This window comes from Urocitellus parryii, chromosome 5 (genome assembly GCF_045843805.1).
Source record: "Urocitellus parryii isolate mUroPar1 chromosome 5, mUroPar1.hap1, whole genome shotgun sequence".
Classification (NCBI taxonomy): Eukaryota; Metazoa; Chordata; class Mammalia; order Rodentia; family Sciuridae; genus Urocitellus; species Urocitellus parryii.
The window spans coordinates 37,697,351-37,719,070 of NC_135535.1; the positions used below are offsets into that span (position 1 = coordinate 37,697,351).

At 33.0% G+C, this 21,720-nt stretch overlaps 1 protein-coding gene and 1 long non-coding RNA gene across 2 annotated transcripts in view; one reads left to right on the forward strand and one right to left on the reverse strand.

Moving 5' to 3' along the window:
• Window positions 1–21,720, forward strand: part of LOC113184642 (uncharacterized) — a 68,885-nt gene that overhangs the window by 39,411 nt on the left and 7,754 nt on the right. The gene's annotated exons all lie outside the window — the stretch shown is intronic.
• Ptprq (protein tyrosine phosphatase receptor type Q) overlaps window positions 1–21,720 on the reverse strand; it is a 196,730-nt gene that overhangs the window by 10,076 nt on the left and 164,934 nt on the right. Inside the window, exons 36-39 of the mRNA XM_026391416.2 lie at window positions 12,478–12,504; window positions 11,758–11,839; window positions 8,150–8,240; window positions 2,310–2,386 (exon numbers count right to left, since the gene is read on the reverse strand). Of these exons, the coding sequence (XP_026247201.2) occupies window positions 2,310–2,386; window positions 8,150–8,240; window positions 11,758–11,839; window positions 12,478–12,504 (277 nt within the window). The remainder of the gene's footprint in view (window positions 1–2,309; window positions 2,387–8,149; window positions 8,241–11,757; window positions 11,840–12,477; window positions 12,505–21,720) is intronic.

Genomic DNA, 21,720 nt, shown 5'->3' on the forward strand with positions numbered 1-21,720 from the left:
GTATTTGCTTAGCATTGAAGCATAATTTGAGTGATTTGAACAGGTAAGAAGAAAAAGGAATTGGAGTAAGTATGGAGAATTCTTCAAGGGACTCTAATGTAAATGGGACATAGAACGACAGGGAAGTAGTAAGGGAGAGCATTGATATCAATTTTTTTTAAGATAGCAGAAATGACAATGTTTGTTTGTCTGATGGAAGATTATAATTAGTTGGACAGAAAATAGAGAAAATTCCTCAAACCACATTTTTGAGAGACAAGGGATAGGCTGTTGCTGGTAGACAGGACAGCTCATCCACTGGCCATAGAGAAGAGATTGAATATATGGACTTACATGCAGAGATGTGGGAAAATTTAATTGCTTCCATTTTATCCATGAAATAATGAAAAGCATAGCAGATGTAGGTGAAAATGTGGGAAGGGGTATTGAAGGTGAGAGAAAGAGGGTGAGAGTTTAGAAAGGAGGGAGCCAGAAGGGATTCAGGGGGTTCATAAATACTACTTTTCTTATGTAATCTGTATAGATCAATTGCACCTACTGTCTGGTTTCCATCTCAGTCATAGTCATATCCTGTACTGTCAGTTATCCCATATCTAGTGGAATATTAGAGAGTATGAGCTATTGATTTGTTTCTAATTATTAATGAATTAAAAAATGGTACAAATCAATAGGTATTGATACAATCAGTTGCCTTTTCCTGACCTTATAGTATCACAAAACATTAGATTATTAGTGCAGTGATTAGATGTAAATATCTGAATATATATATATATATATATATAATTATATAAATCAAAACAAAACTTCAAAATGCAGTAGAGTTAACCTAAAACAAAAATTAATAAGCATAAAATTTTGGCAAAACATTTAAAGAATTAAACATTCAAAAGACTCAAACAATTATAAATTAATAAGTAAATGTTATCATAATAGTATATTCATGTAGCTATTTCAATAGAGATTTAAAGTTCTAGCATAGAAATAGGATGAAATTCAAAGTTGCCATACCCTCCTTAAACTCTCCCTTACTTACCCTTCTAAGAAGCCTTAAATTCTCTCCTTATTCACTACTTCAACAATATGCTCCATTATATGCCTGTAATTTGGGAGTAATTATCAACCACAGAATTAGAGTAAATTCTTTTCCTCTGCCATCACACTGGCTCACAGGAAATAAGACCGAGAAAATGAATGTTTGATACTAGTGAAAGGATAGAACATTATAGCAGAAGGGCCTCAACAGAACTGAAGGAAGTTGCAGGCTTGTTTGAAAGGACTCACAAATTGGAAAATTAAAAAAAAAATCAACTATGGAGAGCATGGACATAGAGGAAATCATCAAGTATCTGTAGGTTCCTGTGATAATAATGATTAATCTTACATGTATCAGGAAAAAAAAAAAGAATTGAAGCCCATGGGTAAAAATATAAGAGGACACATTTAATTTTTTTAAGCTTTAAAAAGCATATGTATAATACAGATTTGTAGAGACAGAATCATCTGCCTTAGGAGAAAGTGGATGAATCAATGACAGGAAAGGCTGACATTTAATTCCTGAGGTAAATGTCAAATTAAATGAGTGGAAAGGCACTACCAGTCCTACTCTAAGGTTCCATTAATTTTGTCAACCACAAGTGGAGGTCTTGGGTGCCTGTAAGTACCTATGATGGTGATGAATACTGATGGAACAAAAGAGTCATAGATAAAGGGAGAGTTGGTTCATTCAATTTTCAATCCAATGTACTATGCATTTATTATCTACAATATGCGAGAGAGTACATCAAGTATGTCACAATTCTCTACAAGTGGATTCATTTATGATATGCTCATTGAGTGGCTACAATGGAGTATTCATTCTACAAGTAGCTGAGGAGAGAAAGAATAGGGCATCATCACCCACTTGAAGAACTACAAATTAGAGGGGAAAAAGTACATAATAGGTTTTTATATTGTATAGAAACAACTGCCCATTTGACTAATTTTTTCACTGAAAGAAGTCATCAGACTTTATTGTGTAGAAATAATACATTAACAAGATTTATCAAACAGTGACAAGACCAGGAGTATGTAATATCAGGTTGTATGTCTGCCATAAAATAGTAAAATGATTGTTGATCAACAGGAATCTGATCTGAGCCTCCACATTCCCATCTATAAAATGGGGGCTGCATAGTGTTGTTATAGGTAACTAGCATATTGAGGTCACAGAATTTGTAAGGAACTTGTTTTTTTAAAATAGTTGGAAAGGAAATATAATTTCAGTATTTATGTTTTATAAAAATATGAAATATATAAATATGTCAACTTACGGAAACATAACTGGCATTAATGTAATCCGATCCTGGAATACTAGCATCAGCTACCAGCTTCACTCTGTTGTTATTATCTAAGAAGAAAATATAAAAAATAAATGCTAATTGACTTTCTAAATTACCACTACCTTTTTACTATGAAAGTAATGTAAGAGTTCATGAAGCTAGGGACACACGACTGTAATCTCATCTACTCTGTAGTCTGAAGTAGGGAGATCACATGTTCTGGACCAGACTGGGCAATTTTTATTTTGGTAGTGAGGATTGAACCCAGGGGTGCTCTACCACTGAACTCCAATTCCAGCCCTTTATACTTTTTTTTATCTTGAGACAGGGTCTCCCTAAGTCGCTTAGGGTCTTGCTAAATTGCCGAGGCTGGCTTTGAACTTTCGACACTCCTTCTTCAGTTTACAGAGCTGGTGGGGTTACAGGTGTGTGCCACCCCATCCAGCCAGCCTGGGCAATTTAATAAAATCCCATTACAAAAAAGAAAAGAAAAGAAAAGAAAGAAAGGCAAAAGAAAAAGAAAAGAAAGAAAGAAAAGAATAAAGAGTTCATAGTATAATATAATTTTACAGATAAGTATAAAATTACAGTATGTTCCTCTTAGTCCATATTTCTACTATGCAGAGATAATGACTATTGATATGTTATTGTATATATTTTCAAAATTTTCTGTACATACTCTCAGGAAATTAACTACAAATGGTGTGATATGCACCCTGTCCCACAGATTACTTTTCCCATTTACCTAATCTTTCCATATAAGCATAAATATACCTAGCTCATTATTTAAAAAGACATATTGTATCTATTTGTTTGAATCTCATGCATTTATTTAACTCTTTATGGTGGATTAAATTGATCTCACTTGTTATTATAAAATGCTGAAAAACATAATTGAACTTTTTCATATATGTTGGATTAGTTTGTAGAAAACATTACCAGGAGTAAAATTCTCAAATCACATATGTGCCTCTCACATTTTGAAAGATACTGCCAAATTCTTCTAGACTTTTATTAATTCATATTTGAACAAGTGTTTAGGAAATTCTGTTACAAAATATTCAACATTTTCATTTATATTCTTTTGATAGATACACAGTGATATTTCATGGCATTTATTTAATTTCCTTAAATATGATCAAAATTGAGCTTTTTTGCTTATGCTTTATTGGTTATTTCAAATGCCTTTTCTATTCCCTGTCTTTTAATATATTCTCATTTTTTAACTTAAAAAATATTTAATGCTAGCTATACACATAAAATACTTTTGTTATAAATATTTAATTTTTTTTCTTAGAGGAAAACCAGTAGAGTAGAGGAAAGGGAGCAGTTGAGGGAGGAGGGGAGGGAAAGCAGAAATTCTGGGGATTGAAATAGAGCAAAGTCTATTCCATTCATGTATGTTATGTCAAAACAAACCCTGTTGTTATGTATAACTACCAAGCACTAATAAAATCATAAAAATTTTTCTTCTTTATAATTTGTGTTTGGCTCTATCTTGCCATAGATAAAATTTATACTATTATATAATCAACTTTCTCCCTTTTAAATTATAGCTTCTGGATTATGTATTGTTCATAAAGTTGTTTGAAATAACAAATATTCTTATTTATACAAAATTTCTGCAGTTTCTCCTGATATCTTAATGATTTTTTTCTGGTTTACTTTTAAATATTTCAATCTTTCATCTATTGGGATTTTTTTTAAGGAATGTGATAGAAATATACACACACATGCATATGTATGTCTTTTATTGTTTTTTGTTATTTGGCACAATATACAGTCTAAATTTTTTAACATTCTATCCTTTACCTGATTCAAAACACCATTTCCATTGTACATTAGATTTCTCTATGTATTTTGTCTGTTTTCATTGTACATTAGATTTCTCTATGTATTTTAGACCATTTACTCCTTCTCATTAATTTATTTGTCTCTAATACAAAATTTCTAATTATCATTCTTCAGAATATTTTAAGATCTTATAAAATTAGATACCCATTAATTTTTTTCATGTGTCAGAAATTATTTTTTCCTGATAATTTTTATCAAGTGATATAATTGAAATTATCATAATGATAATTTTAACTAAACGTGGACATGACATAAAATATCTATTATTCATGGAAGAAAAATGGGTAAAGGAGATTGGGTCTGAATTCTAGATGATCTACCTATCATACATACGCCATTGAGTGAACTACTTAGCTTCTCTGATCCTTAGTTATCTCAAGTCTAACACAACTCTATTTACTTCATATAATCCCCTTGAGGAAAATTTATGTGAAAGTTAATAGGGAGTGCTCAATACATGTTGTCAGAACTTGAGTATATACACTATATGTTAAGATAATTTAGCCATATTATCAGAAATTATCGTTACATATCCAATGTGATTAAGTCGACTGATAGGGAATTTAGACAAATTTCTGCAAAGGATTCATGTTTCCATGACACTGAATTCTGCATGATCTAAATATTTGAATGACACTGCAGCTAGTCCTGTAATTCAGGAAGGGACGCCATCGTGTTTCTATTCACTCGATATGCCTGTTTATAACTAGCTGAGTCAACAACAAGCTAAACTTTTCCTCTCAGTGTTGGAATATTAAGGTCATAGTGTCCTGTCAAACAGAGTTGGAAATCTCTTCTCCAAGTGTGTGATGCTAATTTGGGTATCTTAAAGCCCTGTAAGCGAATATCTTCTAAAATGCACTGTGATATTTGAAATTCTACTTCCTAAGTTACTCAGAGGAAACAAAGAATTTCACTTAGCTGCCTCAAGCTAAAATTCATTCTATTGAAATATGTTCCTTCCCTGCAAAAAGGATGTGTCTTCAGCTTTATGGCGGGGTGGGGGGGTGTCTCTGTAAGCACCATGCTGTGTGTGTGTGTGTGTGTGTGTGTGTGTGTGTGAAAGAGAGAGAGAGAGAGAGAGAGAATGAGAGAGGGAGGGAGAGAGGGAGAAAAGAGAGAAACTGGAGTCTCTCACCTATAGAGACGGCTATGACTTTGTAGCTTGGTTATCTCTGGACTGCAGAAGCTAAGGGCCTGTGACAATCTTTTTCTCCCAGAAAGTTTGCAGATTTTTAATGATCTATTGTTAACCTTCTTATGAACTAATGTTGACTGCTTCCTGGGTTTCAGTACTGAGCAAAGTGATTTACATATCATTTCAATTAATCCTCACAGTAACTTTTTCACTAAACAATATGCTCATAACCACTAAGGTGTTTAGAACAGACAGAGGATTGCACCCCAGGGAGTCTGATTATTTTTTGTCTTAGCCTCAGATGTGGAGAGTTGGGGTGTTTATACTCCTCAGTCCATTTTATGGTTTCAAGGTTGTTGTTTAGTTCCATCAACCACTTTTATTCCCTTTCCATCTTTTAAGTAAGAAGCTGGAACTGACTTTTCTTATGGTTAAAATGGGATTCTACATAATAACACACTGATGTCTTAGTAACAGAAGATTGAAAACTCACATTTTACAAATATCTTTATAACATCTTGAGTTTTACATGTTTTAAATTAGACAGTTCTTGGAAATAGGTAAGATATTTGAATTACTTATTACATGTGTTGATATAAATTAAGTCCTTCATATACAACAAATACAAATAGAAATAAATACTAATTATTCCACTATGAGGTAGGTTAATTAGGTGAGTAGAAGGGAAGGACAATGAAGGACTGCCATTAGGCCTATGCACCAAGAAGAATCTAGGAGTCATAAAAGTGAAACAATGGGGAACCTTATCTAAACAGGCAGGCACTGGGAAATGAGGTCTACAATGCCTAACCTTCTCCAGGCTGCATAGAACTATAACCCCTTGAGGAATTATTACCTAAAATCCTGGGGCCCTAACTAAAATTATCAGAAAAGTGGGGTGTGGTACACCAAGACCCCCTGCTTCAGCTAATTATAACCCTTCAAGGGGAATTATGGTTTTCAGATAGGTGCCATCATTATCTCTTGCAAACAACACTGTCACAACTACCCTGTCAACCAGAATATTCAGGCCCTCACCAAGGAAGTTGCTGGGTGCTATTCAAGGAGTAATAAACCAATTTAGGGGAGACAGGGAAATCAAGGCAAAAACAAAGTACAGAGTTTCCTTAAAAATTCCAGCCGTTGGGCTGGGGCTGTAGCTCAGTGGCAGAGCACTTGCCTAGCATGTGTGAGGCCCTGGGTTCGATCCTCAGCACCACATAAAAATAAAATAAAGGTATTCTGTCCATCTACAACTACAAAAAAAAAAAATTAAAAAAAAAACTCCAGCTGTGTGAGTACCTCACAATCCTCTCTTTGAGGGGGTCTATGCAGTCCATCGGCTGTAAATAACCTTCTGCTTTCATTCTCTATTAAACTTTTGCTATGTTTCACTCAAATTCTTTCTGAAAAGTCACAAGGACCAGAACCCAAGGATTTGCAGTGTTGCCCTAGCTCAACCCGGCAGGACCCCAGCTCTGTAAAACCACAGCAACTGTCTTTCAATCAGATTAGAATATTTATTTTCATAGAACAACACTGAACAAGCATGAAACAAATAGTCTGGAAGAAATTTAGTACAGATAAATATAAAAACATGGGATTCCCCTTTAAACATATGATGTATCCAGCCCAGGTTAACTCTCTGAAAGGGAGAACAAAAGATGTTGAGAAAGGTCATGATTTTGAAGTTTAGAAATGTATTACTAATTTATTTCTTATAACAAAGTATTATTTGTCATCTTTCTCATTAAGTTATTTATTTATGATTAGTTTTTTGGTAGAAAGGATTTTAGGTGGTGAAAGTATTTACATTTTCATCTTTGTCTGGTTCTTAGGAATTAACAGGTTGCATTAGATTACTACCTCCTGTATCATGTTTCCCTAGATCTGTTTCCTTCATGTAAAAGTTATCCTCCAGTTTTAGAATAACAGAATTTGGTCTATTTCTTCATATCCACATCTTTATGTTCTGTGATTATAACCTTCTCTAAGTCCATGAATTTCCAGATAGAAAAGTTCAATTTTTTAGAATAGAAATTTTTCCAATACACTTTGAAAATTCATAAAAATAAAATATATAATATATATATGTATATACATATGTACACATATAAACTTTAAAATAAATAATATTTTAAAACTCTATGTTTTGAAATAATTTTTCAGAGCATCAAGAATATCACTTAATTTTTAATATAAAATATATTAGATCAGAATGGTGACAGTAGGACCATCTCTTAAAAAATAAAATATAAAACATAACTATTAGTAACAGAGGAATTTCACATTTTTCCCTGTATACCGCTGCCAGTTCTTAAAACAATAATACTGTTTCTTTTCTAATTGATATAAGAACTAAGATGCATTTTGGTAAAGCACATCTCTGCCTCCTTTGTAAAAGCAGTTTTGGTAAACATACATTTACTGTGATGTTTGATCAGTATTTTGTGAGGCATTTTTTATGTCCCATAGGGCTATGCTCTTGAGGGAAACTAATGCACAAAGTGTGAACTTTCTCTTTTCATTTGAGACTGGGTCTGTAGGAAGATGTAAAACATGTTCCTTACTTGGGTTAAATTACAAAGCTAAGAAACCATTAGATCTACAGTTTCTTGCACCTGCAAAAGTGAACATTGTGTGAACAAGCTGAAAACCATATATATTAACTCCACTAAATGTGAACAAAGCAAAAGGTATAATTTGAAAGTCACTGTTAATGAGATACATTGCTATAATTCACTTAATATGAATAAAACATTTAAGAAATACAAAAAATTAAGGTGGTGAACATTTTAAAACACTTCATAGATATACCAGCAACAATAAGGGTACATACATGGTTTTATATTTGGAAAGCGATTTTTTGCTCTATTCCAAGGGAGATCTGCATCAGTTGAAGAGAGATCCTGAAGAAATTTTGGTAATTCCTGTGAAATAAAGTCATTGCAAAAATTATTTCTCAGAAGTGCATGAGAAATGCCACAGTAAAATATGATTCTTTAAACCTTTTTAAAATTTTTTAATTGGGCTGGGGATGTGGCTCAAGCGGTAGCGCGCTCGCCTGGCATGCATGCGGGCCCGGGTTCGATCCTCAGCACCACATACAAACAAAGATGTTGAGTCTGCCGAAAAACTAAGAAACAAATATTCTCTCTCTCTCTCTCTCTCTCTCTCTCTCTCTCTGTAGAGCTAAAGAAATTTCTTTAAAAAATTTTTTTTTAATTGAAAACCCCTATGTTAAATGTGGAAACAAGGTCAAATGAATAGTAGTAAGTTTACCTAAGCTTTATAAGTTAATGTTCATTAACTTAATGATGTTAATCAGTTAATATTGCCCTCTATTGAGATAATTTCTTTACACTTTGGGAGGCCCTAAGATGTGGCAACCAGGCTAGTGACTCCTTCCTATGTCACTCATGGTTTTATCAGCCACACACTGGCTTTTCCTTAATATTTTAATGTCAACTTAGTAAGACAAAGGGAGTTCATGATTTATTTTTTGTTTTTCCTCCTTGGGCAGTGTGATTTCATGCCTATTAATTGGTACAACATTGGTCAGTTTGAGAAGATGCCAGAGGTCAATTCCTGTGCTCAGTAGGCACTGTTAAATTGATAGTGGAATGCAAAGGTACTATTAAGAATTATCAGACACAGACAAAGGGTCAAGAAAATCTATTATTGACATTGGGGTTAAAAAAAATCACAATATTATCTACCTTGTTCTTTGTAATACAAGCATCTTGCAGAAAGCTGCTGCAAAACATATGCATTATTTTCTTGAGCAGATGACTTACATTTATGAAATTTGTGATTTTCCATTTTAGAACCCTCAGCTTGCCAAATTCCTTAATAAATGTTAAAATGTGAGTTTTTACATTTTTTCAACATTATTATAAAGTATTTGTTTTAAATCAATGATTCTCCTCTCTCATTTTTCCTTAAAAAGTTGAACTGGACAGTTGTTTGCATGTGGTCCTGTGTCAGAAAAGAGAGTGGAAGCAGCTGGATTCTGATGTGCTGGCACCACAGGTTTCAATTTTTTTTTTCTTTCAGGCATTGAACCCAGGGCCTCAAGCATTCTAGGAAAGCACTGTACACTAGCTGTACCCCTAGCCTGCTAAATTTTTTTAATGAAATGAGGAGAACTAGAAGAACTTCCTTGTTTAAAGGCTTTGGGAGCATATAAAGAGGAGGAAAGAAATTGACTGAAAAGTGGTATTTACATTTTGCAATTACTTCACACTAGAAGTTTCCACTTATAAAGTGACTCTGACCTTAATCACCAATACTCAATTACCAGGCTGTTTGGTAGTGGTCCTGTTCCTACCAGGGCACACCAGGCATCAGTGATCTTCCCCTGAAGCTCTTTCCCCCAACGCCTGTGTCATCTGTTTCCTGAGATCATAATGAGTCCACTGCTCTGCTGAGCTTTTCCCCCACTCCCTCTCTCTGGAGTAGTTTCCTCTCTGCCTTCCCATTGTTCTTCTGCTCATTCTATAGTTCATCTTAAAGCCCCCCTTTTTAATGAAGTCTCTAATATTCAGAGTTGATCTTCATTTCTTTTCTTTCTTTTTTTTTTTTTTTTGTACCGGGGATTGAACTCAGGACACTTAACCACTGAGCCACATCCCCAGCCCTTTTTGCATTTAATTTAGAGACAGGGTGTCATTGAATTGCTTAGGGCCTCCCTAAATTGCCGAGGCTGGCTCTGAACTCCCAATCCTCCTGCCTCAGACTCCCAAGCTGCTGGAATTATAGGTGCAGGCTACTGTGCCCAGTTGATCTTCATTTCTTTATGCAGACCTTCATCATGACACAATGTGTTTGCAATTTTTTAAATATACGTTTACAGTTCTTGCCATAATATTAGCTTCCTTGTGGTAGGAATTATCATAATAGCTAAAACTTGTACCAGCCACTATTCATAATATTGCACATATTCAAGCATTTTAGTGGCCAAAATTAAGAGAGGTAGATATTTTACAAAGGCACAGAGTTGAGGCACCCAGTTTAATTTGTCCAAGGTCACTTGAATAGTAAGTGCTGGGTTGATATATATCAACATATCAAATAAAATATCTGTCATAATAATAGAAGCTTCTATATATTTAAGGTATAAGTGAATATGACCTGAGTTAAAATCTGTATCAAATATGCATTTGTTTATTACTGTATAATAATTTTGTTTTAAAAAAATAATTAGGATAAAAACAGTTTAAATTTAAACTTTTATTTTCTTGAAACCATGGTCTCAAAAAAAAGTTAAACTGGAAACTTTCACAATATGTGAATATGTTATTGCTAATAAAACTTTTGATCTACTTAGTCATACATAATGTAATTATGTTCGCTCTATTCTAGCAAAATTTTACTTTTGTTCCTGAGAAAGTGAAAGTTCTCACTGTATAAATGCTAAGAAAAATTTGATGGTTCCATTGAATTTGTTAAGTCCAAACCAATATTACTTAAGAAGCATAACAAAAAAGCTGCAGGAAATACCATTAATCTTCTCACACTTTTGTTATTATTCCTTGAGAGACTGAAATATTTTAATCCTAAATTATTTAAGCCAATTATTTGAATCTTTGTTCATAAGTTCACACACTAAAGCACTCATGAAAAAACAAAAAGAAATAGAGATTTTGGTGACAGAAATCTATTTTGTTTTTATAATATAAAATAATTATCTAAGATAGGATAGACACAAGTCTCAAAAAAGCTTACAGATTTGATATCAATCTGAGTCCTTAAATACTCTCAATTTTGTAGATATGAAATGTTAAAAACAATAATAATGATTCCCAACTTTTAAAAAAGTTTTAAAGTAATAAATTCTTAGTTTTACATGTCTCCATAATGATATATCATTTATTCCACAGTTACTTAAAAATAGGCCTTGTAAAACAGCCCATTACTTATTTTATTTTTTTAAATTATGGGATAGTTCTAGAAATAATACTATTTTTATAGTTTCTGGAAGCATCCAGTTCTGTTCTCATATTCTTCTGAACTGCTAATGTACACTAAGCATGCAAATAAAAATGGAATAATTTAGTGTCTGTATCTAAACCAATTATTTAAATGTAAAACTAAGTTTATCATATGACCTAAAGCTCATATGCAAACAAAAACTACTGAACACATTGCTCTGGATTTGCATCTACACCTAGATGAAAGAACAAGAAGAAAAGGGGCCAGCCTGCCATTGAAGGGGAGGTCTGAAGATGAGCACCTTTTCCTGACACAGTAGGTGAATAATTCTGATCAGGTTGCACTAGAGGCCACCCAGTGTAACATTACTATCCAAACAATCAACCTGGTAATTGGGTATTGATTATCAAGGCCAGAGTCCTTCATGGCCTTGCATGCTTAAAATGGACATGAAATGTGACACATGAAACGACGGGAGGTCTTGCAATGTTGTGACAACTGCTGGTAACATACCGAAAATTCTTCTTGAAACTTTAGGTTGTTGTTTGTGCAAAGCTCTTCAACATGTTGCAGAAAGGATTTCTTGCTTATTGGCCTCCATGTAAAGAAAAGTATAAAATGGAGTCTTGTTAGAATGTATTCTTTCATTTAAGCCTGGTCACTGGCTATACTGTTAACATGAAAAGAACAGGAACATTTCAAAAACCAAATGCAAAACAGACCTCTAAAGTCACTCTGTCATGAAGTTAACTTGCTCTCTTTGAGTTCATTTTCTTTGTATTCACAGTACAAAACTCTTCCATTTTTTTTCAGTGACTTTAAGTGAAGGATTTAACATTTTCATGAATAAGGTTTTTCCAGTAAATATAAGGGCATAAAGTTATCATTGAATTCTAAAGCACATAATACCTCTTTGTCATACAGAAAACATTTTATACATTACAAGGTTTTAGAAGGTATAAAATATTGCAGTGACCTCATTCTCATAATGACATGGTTTTTAAATCCCAAGGAGTTTAAATATCCCCATATTACTTCCCAAGCTAAAATACAGACATGCAGACTTCACCCCAGAGAGAGAGAGAGCATTTCTCCAGTTACCATGCAATTAGTCATGCTTTTATGATTTATATCCAGCTTAGAGGTTTTTCCAACAAACATACAAAGAGGGAACCACACATTAAGATTGGGAGTTGATATTCAAAAGAAGAAAAAAATATTTTGTGAACTTACTTGATAGATTTTCTATAACTAAGTAACCTGCAACAAAGATTGTGTTAAATGCATTGTGAGTTGGAGAGGGCAGCTCATTCTGAAAGAATTCTAGATTAAAATCAGAAAATTATAATAAATCAGTAATGTATAATATATTACATCATAACTAACATGCAGTCATTATTTTAAATTCGACTTCACTTTTTTGAAATTACATTACTTGGCCTCAAATATGGCCAAATAATATTTTAGCTTCTCTCTCTAGCTAAAAAGGTGCTATTATTATATTCTTAAGCATCTGGGACTGTGAATTAAAATGGGCCACTTTTTATATCTTGCATAGTATTTGGTGGTCTAAAAGAAAATTAATGTAGATTTTAAAATATTTTCCTTATCTATACACAGTTCTGGTCATGGGAGAAGAAATCTGTAAAAATGACATCATTTTGCCCAAATCTTGTTCCATGAGTGTGTTTGGATGAATATACAGCCATAACAAATTACAATCATTTCAGTTACTTTAGACATGTCTACAACAGATCATTGACCAAGTTATTTACATTCTAAAAACACAAATATTTTTAATAGCCAAATAGAATATGTAACACACGCAAACTTAGAGATGAATGCACTGTTAATAAAATATCATGCACAACCAATTAGCACTGCAAAAAAAGCACAAAAAGCACAAATACAATGAAATATAGTGAATAACATATAACCTTTTTCAAAGTTTTACATTTTAAATGATATTGGTAATAATCATACTGTATTCTTTAATTGAAAAATATTTATAAAAAGATGTATGTTTTGAAGTAACAGATGAATGAAATAGAAGAATTGGGTTAAAAAACATGGTATAATGAATATTGTGAAAATGGCCACAAAGAGGTGTGTTCAATGAAGAAAAAATGAATCAAAAGGAAGCATATTGCATTATAAAACAGGAATTGGTGAGGAATATGGGGATGCTGAAGTAGGTATTATCAAGAAGAATGATAAAATTCTCAATGATAGGTGGGTCTCTCCAAACATCCAATAATCAAATATGGTATCAAAATGACAAGCTAGAGCAAAGAATCTTGACAGATAAGCAAAACAGAGCTTCCCACAATTTCCTGGAATGATTCTGAAAGACTTTCTGACTCTAACCAGGTGAATACAAATAAGGCTGACTGGGCTATTTAATCAGAAGTATCCTCAACTTTTGGAAAGGGAAAAGAGTGTTTGAAACTAGGAGCTGCTAGAAGTATCTCTGGCAAAGACCACCAAGAAGAACAGATGAAAATGAGCTTGAGCCCACACTACCTACATACACCTACTTGGGTAACTGGGGTCGAATTTTCCCATGCTGACATGTTCTTCAAAAAATAGGAAAGCAGGGCAAATTCTAGTTAACTGAGCTTAAGATGTAAATGATTAAGATGCTTCAATGAGCAAGATCCATTTCCCTGATACTGAAAAAAATGGAAATTCTTGACTTGGGTGGAGATCACTTTTATAATCACAGAGAACATTATTCTGCTTGTGATTGGTAAAACACAAACACACTATATCTGACTTTGTGACAGGCCTCTGCTCCACTTATTTAAAGGACATACTGCCATTCTACAATGAAGAAATTCTCTCTTTCCCAGAAGACCCAGGAATATTTAAGGCTGTACTAGAAAAGCACTTTTACTGGGGTAACGAATCTAAAATAGATGCTAGTTTCTGAGAAGCCAGCAATAAATAAATCTGAAGAATCAGTATACCTTTGTGAAATATCTACGAAACATTAAACATGAATAATCACATCAAAGTATAAATGCACGATAAATAGTAAAAGCATAATCTTATTCATTATTACTCATGTCCTTGCTCTTCTTTCAATAATGACCTTTATTCTTCATTTAGAAATTCTACTTAAATATAAAAATATATTTTCTAAATCCAATTCTCTTCAGTGAAAAACTCTACAGGAAGTTGCTTTAATTTTACTGTTCTTATTTTGTTTTTAAAAGCTCTCTTGAATTATTAGAATTTTAAAATACAACTGGCTAGGTATTGAATTTGGGTAGATATTTGCGATTCCTTGCCTCATTATAAAATATGATGACCTTAGTGTCTTCAAATACCTTCTTTAATAAATACCACTTATGTTATATTGAGCAAGTTACTCCTCTGTTTTACTTTCCAGATTTGGAGAATGGGGAAAACATGTAAACTATGCTGATGAATGTAAATGGTTTAGAGAAGTCCCTGGCTTCAGTAAGGAATATGTATAAATGAGTTACCATCATTTGCATTATAATTAATATTTCTAGTTTATTTCATATATCTCAAGCAGCTCCTATTCATATAATTCTACAGCTGACACTGATATAAAGGCGAGGATGCGGGGAAAAGGTACACTCATATGTTGTTGATGGGACTGCAAATTGGTGCAGACAATATGAAAAGCAATATGGAGATTCCTTGGAAATCTGGGAATGGAACCACCATTTGACCCAGCTATCCCTCTCCTTGGACTATACCAAAGGATTTGAAAACAGCACACTATAGTATCACAGCCACATCAATGTTTATAGCAGCACAATTCACAACAGCTAAACTCTGGAGCCAACCTAGATGCCCTTCAGTGGATGAATGAATTAAAAAAATGTGGCATATATACACAATGTAATTTTACTCAGCAATAAAAGAGAAAAAATCATGGCATTTGCAGGTAAATGGATGGCATTGGAAAAGATAATGCTAAGTGAAGTTAGCCAATCCCCAAAAAACAAGAATGCCAAATGTTTTCTCTGATATAAGGAGGCTGACTCATAGTGGGGTAGGGAGGGGGAACATGGGACGAACAGATGAATTCTAGATAGGGAAGAGGGGAGGTAGGAAAAGGGAGGAAGCAGGGGATTAGCAAGGATGGTGGAATGTGATGGACATCATTATTCAAAGTAAAGGTATGAAGACACGAATTGAGTGTCAACCTACTTTATATACAAATAGATATGAAAAATTGTGGTATATATGTGTAATAAGAATTGTAATGCAAAAAAAACAAGTACATGTATAAAGACATGAATTGGCATGAACATACTTTATACAAAGATATGAAAAATTGTACTCTATATGTGTAATAAGAATTGTAATACATCTGCTGTTGTGTATTTAAAAAAATAAAATCAATAAAAAAGGAAGCAATTTTTTGTTATTTTCAAAAGAACATTCTCTTTATTTTACTCAAAAGTGGGTACACTAGATAGTGCTAAATTAAACAGAAAGAGTCCCTATTGTGTTCTTCCTAATCAGCATCCTCTATAAAGAGTGGTCACAAATATATAGACTACAAATCCAAGCTTTCAACTCAGGATACCAAACAAATACCTAATATAATGACACTGTAATAATTCAGCTTTTGCATAATCACGTGAAACATTTCTAATCATGCCCACAGTTCTGACATCATTCCTTGCAAACCCCTCACATTCCCTGCTTGTACTCCAGATAGTCTCTTGCTCTCCCTTCCTCTCAAGTTGGTACTACTCCAGGTGCTCCCCCTAGAATGAAATTCCACTTATTCCTTAGTATCTGATTCAAATATTAATAGCTTATTGTACAAAAAAGCCAATTATGTTTTAATTCTGTGCAATCAAATTTCTAAGGATTAGTCACCTTCTACTCTGTGCTATGGCTATTTAAGTACAAGCATTAAGGATACATGCATTTAGGTTCATATATACTTGATGCTGGAAAAGGATTAATACTCAGCTTAATTCATGCCCTTCCTAACCTTCTACATAGTAGAAATGGATCAAACATTGGAAAATATAAAATTGTGGGTGAATTCAGCCTAAGATACACAGTAAACAAAATATAAGTGCTCTGGTTATTTTTATGAATTGCACGAACTTTTTCACTAAACTATTAAGAAACAGAATTCTCATTAGGTTATAATTCAAAGCTTTAAACATGATCATGTGATTCATTAATAACTAATATATGAATCATCATATCACCTAACATTTGACATTAATGAGTGCTAGGTGTCTTGTTAGAAAGTTGGATATGTGAACAATAAAATTGCTCTTGCTTATTCAACTGATAAAACAGGAGGTAGGCTGTGTGTTGTCTTTGTTTTCTTTTGTACAACTTGCTTTATCAAAACCCAATGACTTTATATAATCTGTGTTTATATAACATAAGAACATATATTTAACAAATTTATGTTTATATAACAATATATAGTTATGTGTATTATAATTTATGTAATAAAAAATGCTCAGCACTTTAAATTGGAAAGTAGCCAGTTATATTATTGAAATCTGGACAATTCTCAGATCTATTTCCACTAACTACTGAATACAAATTGATTTTAACCTCCACTATCAGTATAGTATTTCAATAGTAGTTTTTATGTAATTTTCAGTCTATGCTTATATTATAATTATGTGTGAATTGAAATCCTGAAATACCTAGACAGCTCAAATTTGAGAAGGCATTTTGAATAAATTATGCATTTCAAATAAAAATTGACTCCCCAAATTCTTGTCTATAGTGTACACATCATTGCTTTAATAGTTTTAGCTTCATGTTGTATGATCATATTTATCTCTTAGGTACTAGTTGTGTTCTAAGTTTTATCCTTTATATGACGTTTTTACACTTTTGTTTTAAATTTAGACAATTATTAGTTTGACAATGTATAAAGTTAGAAAAAGTGAGACATACATTGAGAAAAATGCTTCACAAAATGTTTACGAAGAATAAACTCTTTGTAGGAAAGACTGGTTAGCTAAGCATAAAAACTCAGAAACTAGTGTTCATAAAAATCAATGATATTTCAAAAGGAATGCTGTTTTCAAATCAAGTGACCTGAGGAGATATTTAAATTCAATTAGAAAAATTTTAAATTTACAGTTTTAAGACTCTGTTGAAAATTGTTAAATTTAAAAACTTTTGGCTGAGACAGTGCTCTGATTCACACATGAGAGTGAAGGTTAAAATCAAATTATATTCAGTTCATTAGTGGAAAAATCAATCTGGGATTCATCCAGATTTCAGTAAGATAACTGACCACTTTTCAATATAAAGGGCTAAACGCTTTTTATTACATCAATCTTAGCTGTCTTAAGTCCTATGCCTTTTTGTTGAAAAGGGCATTATTTCACATCTGAGCTCATTTCTTTAAAGTCTATCAAAAACTTGAATTCCCACTCAGATTACTCTTGATGGATCCAGAGAGGAACCATTTATTTATGTTGGCAGTGGTGATTGAAGACCGTATTGTCACAGAGACTCAGCTTTCCCTCAAGGTCAATTAGTTGAAATCTATAGGGAATTAAAATATAGTCTTAATAGAGAGCCATAGCTGATAACCTATAGATGAGCAGCTTAAATCAGCATTAGCAGAGGCAGAGAACAAATTGAGAAACTTTGTTTTTTCTATTTAACCAGTTAAGACAGGTTAAAAATGAAAGAACCTCAAATTTATTACCTTCATATAAAACTATGTATATGTTCACCATAATATGTTCTGGTTATTCAAATAACAACTTTGTGAAGAATCTATGTCTCTGGTAAAATATATTAATTAATATTTCCAAGTTTTATAGAATGCTGAATATGAGTCTTTATATATTTCATTGACTACACTAAAATTTATATCTAATTTCATGATATTCTATTACTTATCCAAAGCAATATTGTAATGTTTTCAGAGGTATCTTCATTTTTTTCTCTTCTTTCATTTTTTCTAGGCTTTAAAATAGTGTCCTTTAAGATATTTCTTTTCATTCTTTTACCAAATTGCCAATAATTTTTCTGGAGTCCACACTACCAATTAAAAATATTATTTTAGGGTCAGCTGGTACTATATAGCTGACTATAAAACTTCATTTGGTAAGTGAAACATATGACCTGAAATCAGTGAGTGATATAATATTTTTGGTATTTAATTAGATGAGCAATTAATTAGTAAGTGATATCTAGTATTTTCTTAAAATGCCTCCTTATATCTGTAAGGGCAAGTATATTTTAAAAAAGCAATAGGAACTTGAAGGACAGCTCTTTGGAAGCAACATTCCTTCCTTTAACACAGTATTTCCAGTGCATAGATAAGTGTCTGGCATTCAAGAGGTGCCAGTGAGATTTCTTTCATTCAAACAAGGTAAAATGGCCTTTAGATAGAGATGGGAATCCAATACTCTTGCTGATATCAACAATTTGAGGTGAGATTCCAGAGTAGCCAAAGTTGAATTTTATTTATTACTAAGTCTCTCCACGTTAGCACTTTAGAAAACAAATTCCTGACATATGTTTTATTTCATCAACCATGTATTCTAAATTTAAACCATGGGTATAATGTAGCTATCTCAAGGGCAATAGGGCAGAAGCTGAGGATAGAGAGGAGAGACTGCTGACAGCTGTGTGAAGAGGTGAACAAGGGCTCCAGATGAAGACTTTAATGGAGAGATGACAGAAGGCATCACACAGTCTCAAAGAAGACTTACAGCCTGAGCTGTTTGCTAGGTAGCAATATCAGCAGGTAAGTAATGACGGCCCTGCATTGGAACTTACAAGCAGCCTCAGAAAACTAGATTTGGAAGATGCTCAAATCTATTAATACAATGCATGTGGAGGTTCTATAAAGGTTCTGATTAACCAACCCACCCTACTAAGTTCAGCTCTGCCAAGGTAAGAGCTCATTCTGAGCAGAACATTATTTAATCATTCTGGGAAAGGAAAATTTGTGATAAACAGTGAACAGTTTTATAAATTGGAGGTAATTTTCCAAGCTGCTAATGGCATGAAGGGGGGAAAATGGTGAAGAGATTCTATTTTATGATGATGAATAAAGACATTCAACAGAGTTGCTCAGCCAGACCACTTGTCAGTTTAGAATGCCAAAAGGTCAATTTTGAGTGCTCTTTGGAAATGGATATTTTACGTGTGATGTGATCAATTAAATCTTCAACCCAATAGCATCTTACTTTGACAAATGTTTGAATCCCATCAGACAGAGCCAATGAACAAAATACATTTTCATAAAACGAATTTAATTCTGTCAATGAAACTTGTTAATTAGTTAATCTGAAGTAAAACAGGGTTACTCCTGATTGCAAAATGCTAAGTGTGTTTAGACTAGAAACCGGCCTGGCTTCCTCTGTTTTAATCATACTGAATACTACTCCTGGTCAACCATAGCATCAGGAGTTCTGGCCCCATGCAGACTTATGGCTAATGGAAACTGATTCCTCTTTAGTAGATTTATGATTCTGAAATCAAATATAGTTTCATTTTCTGCCTCAATTCATATCCTTTCCATAAAGAAATTTATTATCTCTAGGGCACTAAATCAGCTTCTGGGGGTACCTCTAATGCTGACAATCTGCTATTTTACTTTCTGATTATGTCAAGAAATTTTTGTGCCAGGATACAAATGGCATTTCTGAGCATCAGAAGAGTTCCTGGAAACAGGGATAGTTGGCTACCCATTGGTCAGGGCAGAAGAAAAATTTCATGTGCCACTCTCTGTGTGAACCAGAAGAGCAGAAGGCAGAAATAGGAAATGTCAATGTCTTGGTCTTTACAGATTCCAATCTATAGTTGTAGAAATGAGCTCCTGTGAAGTGTAAATCCTGACATTACCCATCAGATGGAGAACTGAGTTCTTATATGATGGTAGTAATATAATGAGAAACCTGCAAAGAAATCTAGGTAAAAACTTAATTTACTATTAAAGCTAACACCACATAAGCAAACACAGCAAATTTTTAAGAAATGCACATTATGAGTCAATGTGCATTTTGATAACATTAATTTTACCATATCAGTAGCATGCAGTCTTACAGAGGAAACATTGTAAGTACAGAGGTACAATTGTTTGGGGTCTTTGGGGAAATAGCATATGAAGCAAAAAAAAAAAAAAGAGTTCAATATCATGTATTTTTAAATACAGAGCACACCACCTGACAAGATTAAAATAATCACAGCAGAACTCTGCATAACTTACTGGATGACAAAAATCTCCTTGCGTCTAAAGAAAAATGAAGAGTATCTGGAAGTAAAGAGTCATTATTTATTTAGTATACAAACACACTACATTATCTTTGATTTACTACTACAAGAACATGAGTGTTAAATACCTTAAACTTCATTCTACTTGCAGGTATTTCTTGTATTCTGGATTCACATATTTTTGTCACTGCTTGCAAAAATAGTTTAAATTTAGGACAGAAGCAAAATTAATGACTAGAATCTGTCAAACAATGATGACAATTAAAATTCTATTTTAAAAAGCTATTTTTCATAAAGTTTCATATGTCAGTCAAATATAATATATTCTTATTGAAGAATTGCATTTCCAAAGGTTTTCCAGTTTCTCCAAGTTTATCCTTCACTAAAGTTTCATTTCCTCTCTGCCCCATATCAGGAGAAATAAATCAAAAAAGTAGTTCTCTCCTTAGACTCATTCTCAGCATAAAAATTACTGCTGGAAAAGAATACCATGGTTCTTTGTCTTTTAAAAGTGTTTACATTGGTCTCTTCTAGTGTATTTCAGAGTTAGACACGGTATACACTCATGTGCACACACATGTGTGTATCTTGACACCTCAGAATCAGACAACTGAGCAACATCATGGCTCTCCTTACTATCTACATGACCATCATGATTATTGACAGTTACTTAACTGCCCTTTGTATCACCTTTATTTTTAATCTGCAAAATGGGGTCATGAGTACGACTTTGTGGTAACAAAGTGTTGAAACAGTTCAGTGAAATCATTGCAAATGCAATGTTTACCATATAGTAGCTGCTCATAAGCAGCAGCAATCACTGTGTTAGCAAACCATGGCAAAAATAGATTGGAGTAGTTTGTGATATTACAAATATAAATAACAATAATAACAATACCAGATGTATGCTGGTTTACAGTTTACAAAGCACATTCATAGGCTTCTCTTAAATAATAAGTTTTTGATGATACATGGAATAAATATTCAACATGCACTCTTTTAAAAATCCACTAAAGAGAAAGTTATTGAAGAGAGAAAGGTTCTATTAAAATAACTTTTACAATCATTCAATTATTTCCTTTTGTTAAGAATTTTAATTCTATTTATGTTTACTGGATAGGGTCTTGAGACTTAAAAATATGTGCCATTATTCACTCAACTAAAATAGGCAGATTAGTGTGAAATGATGTGCAAAATTTTGGAAAAAAATATGTTCTAAAAGAAACTGAATTTCTGTCAAACAGCATTGATTAATTTTATTTT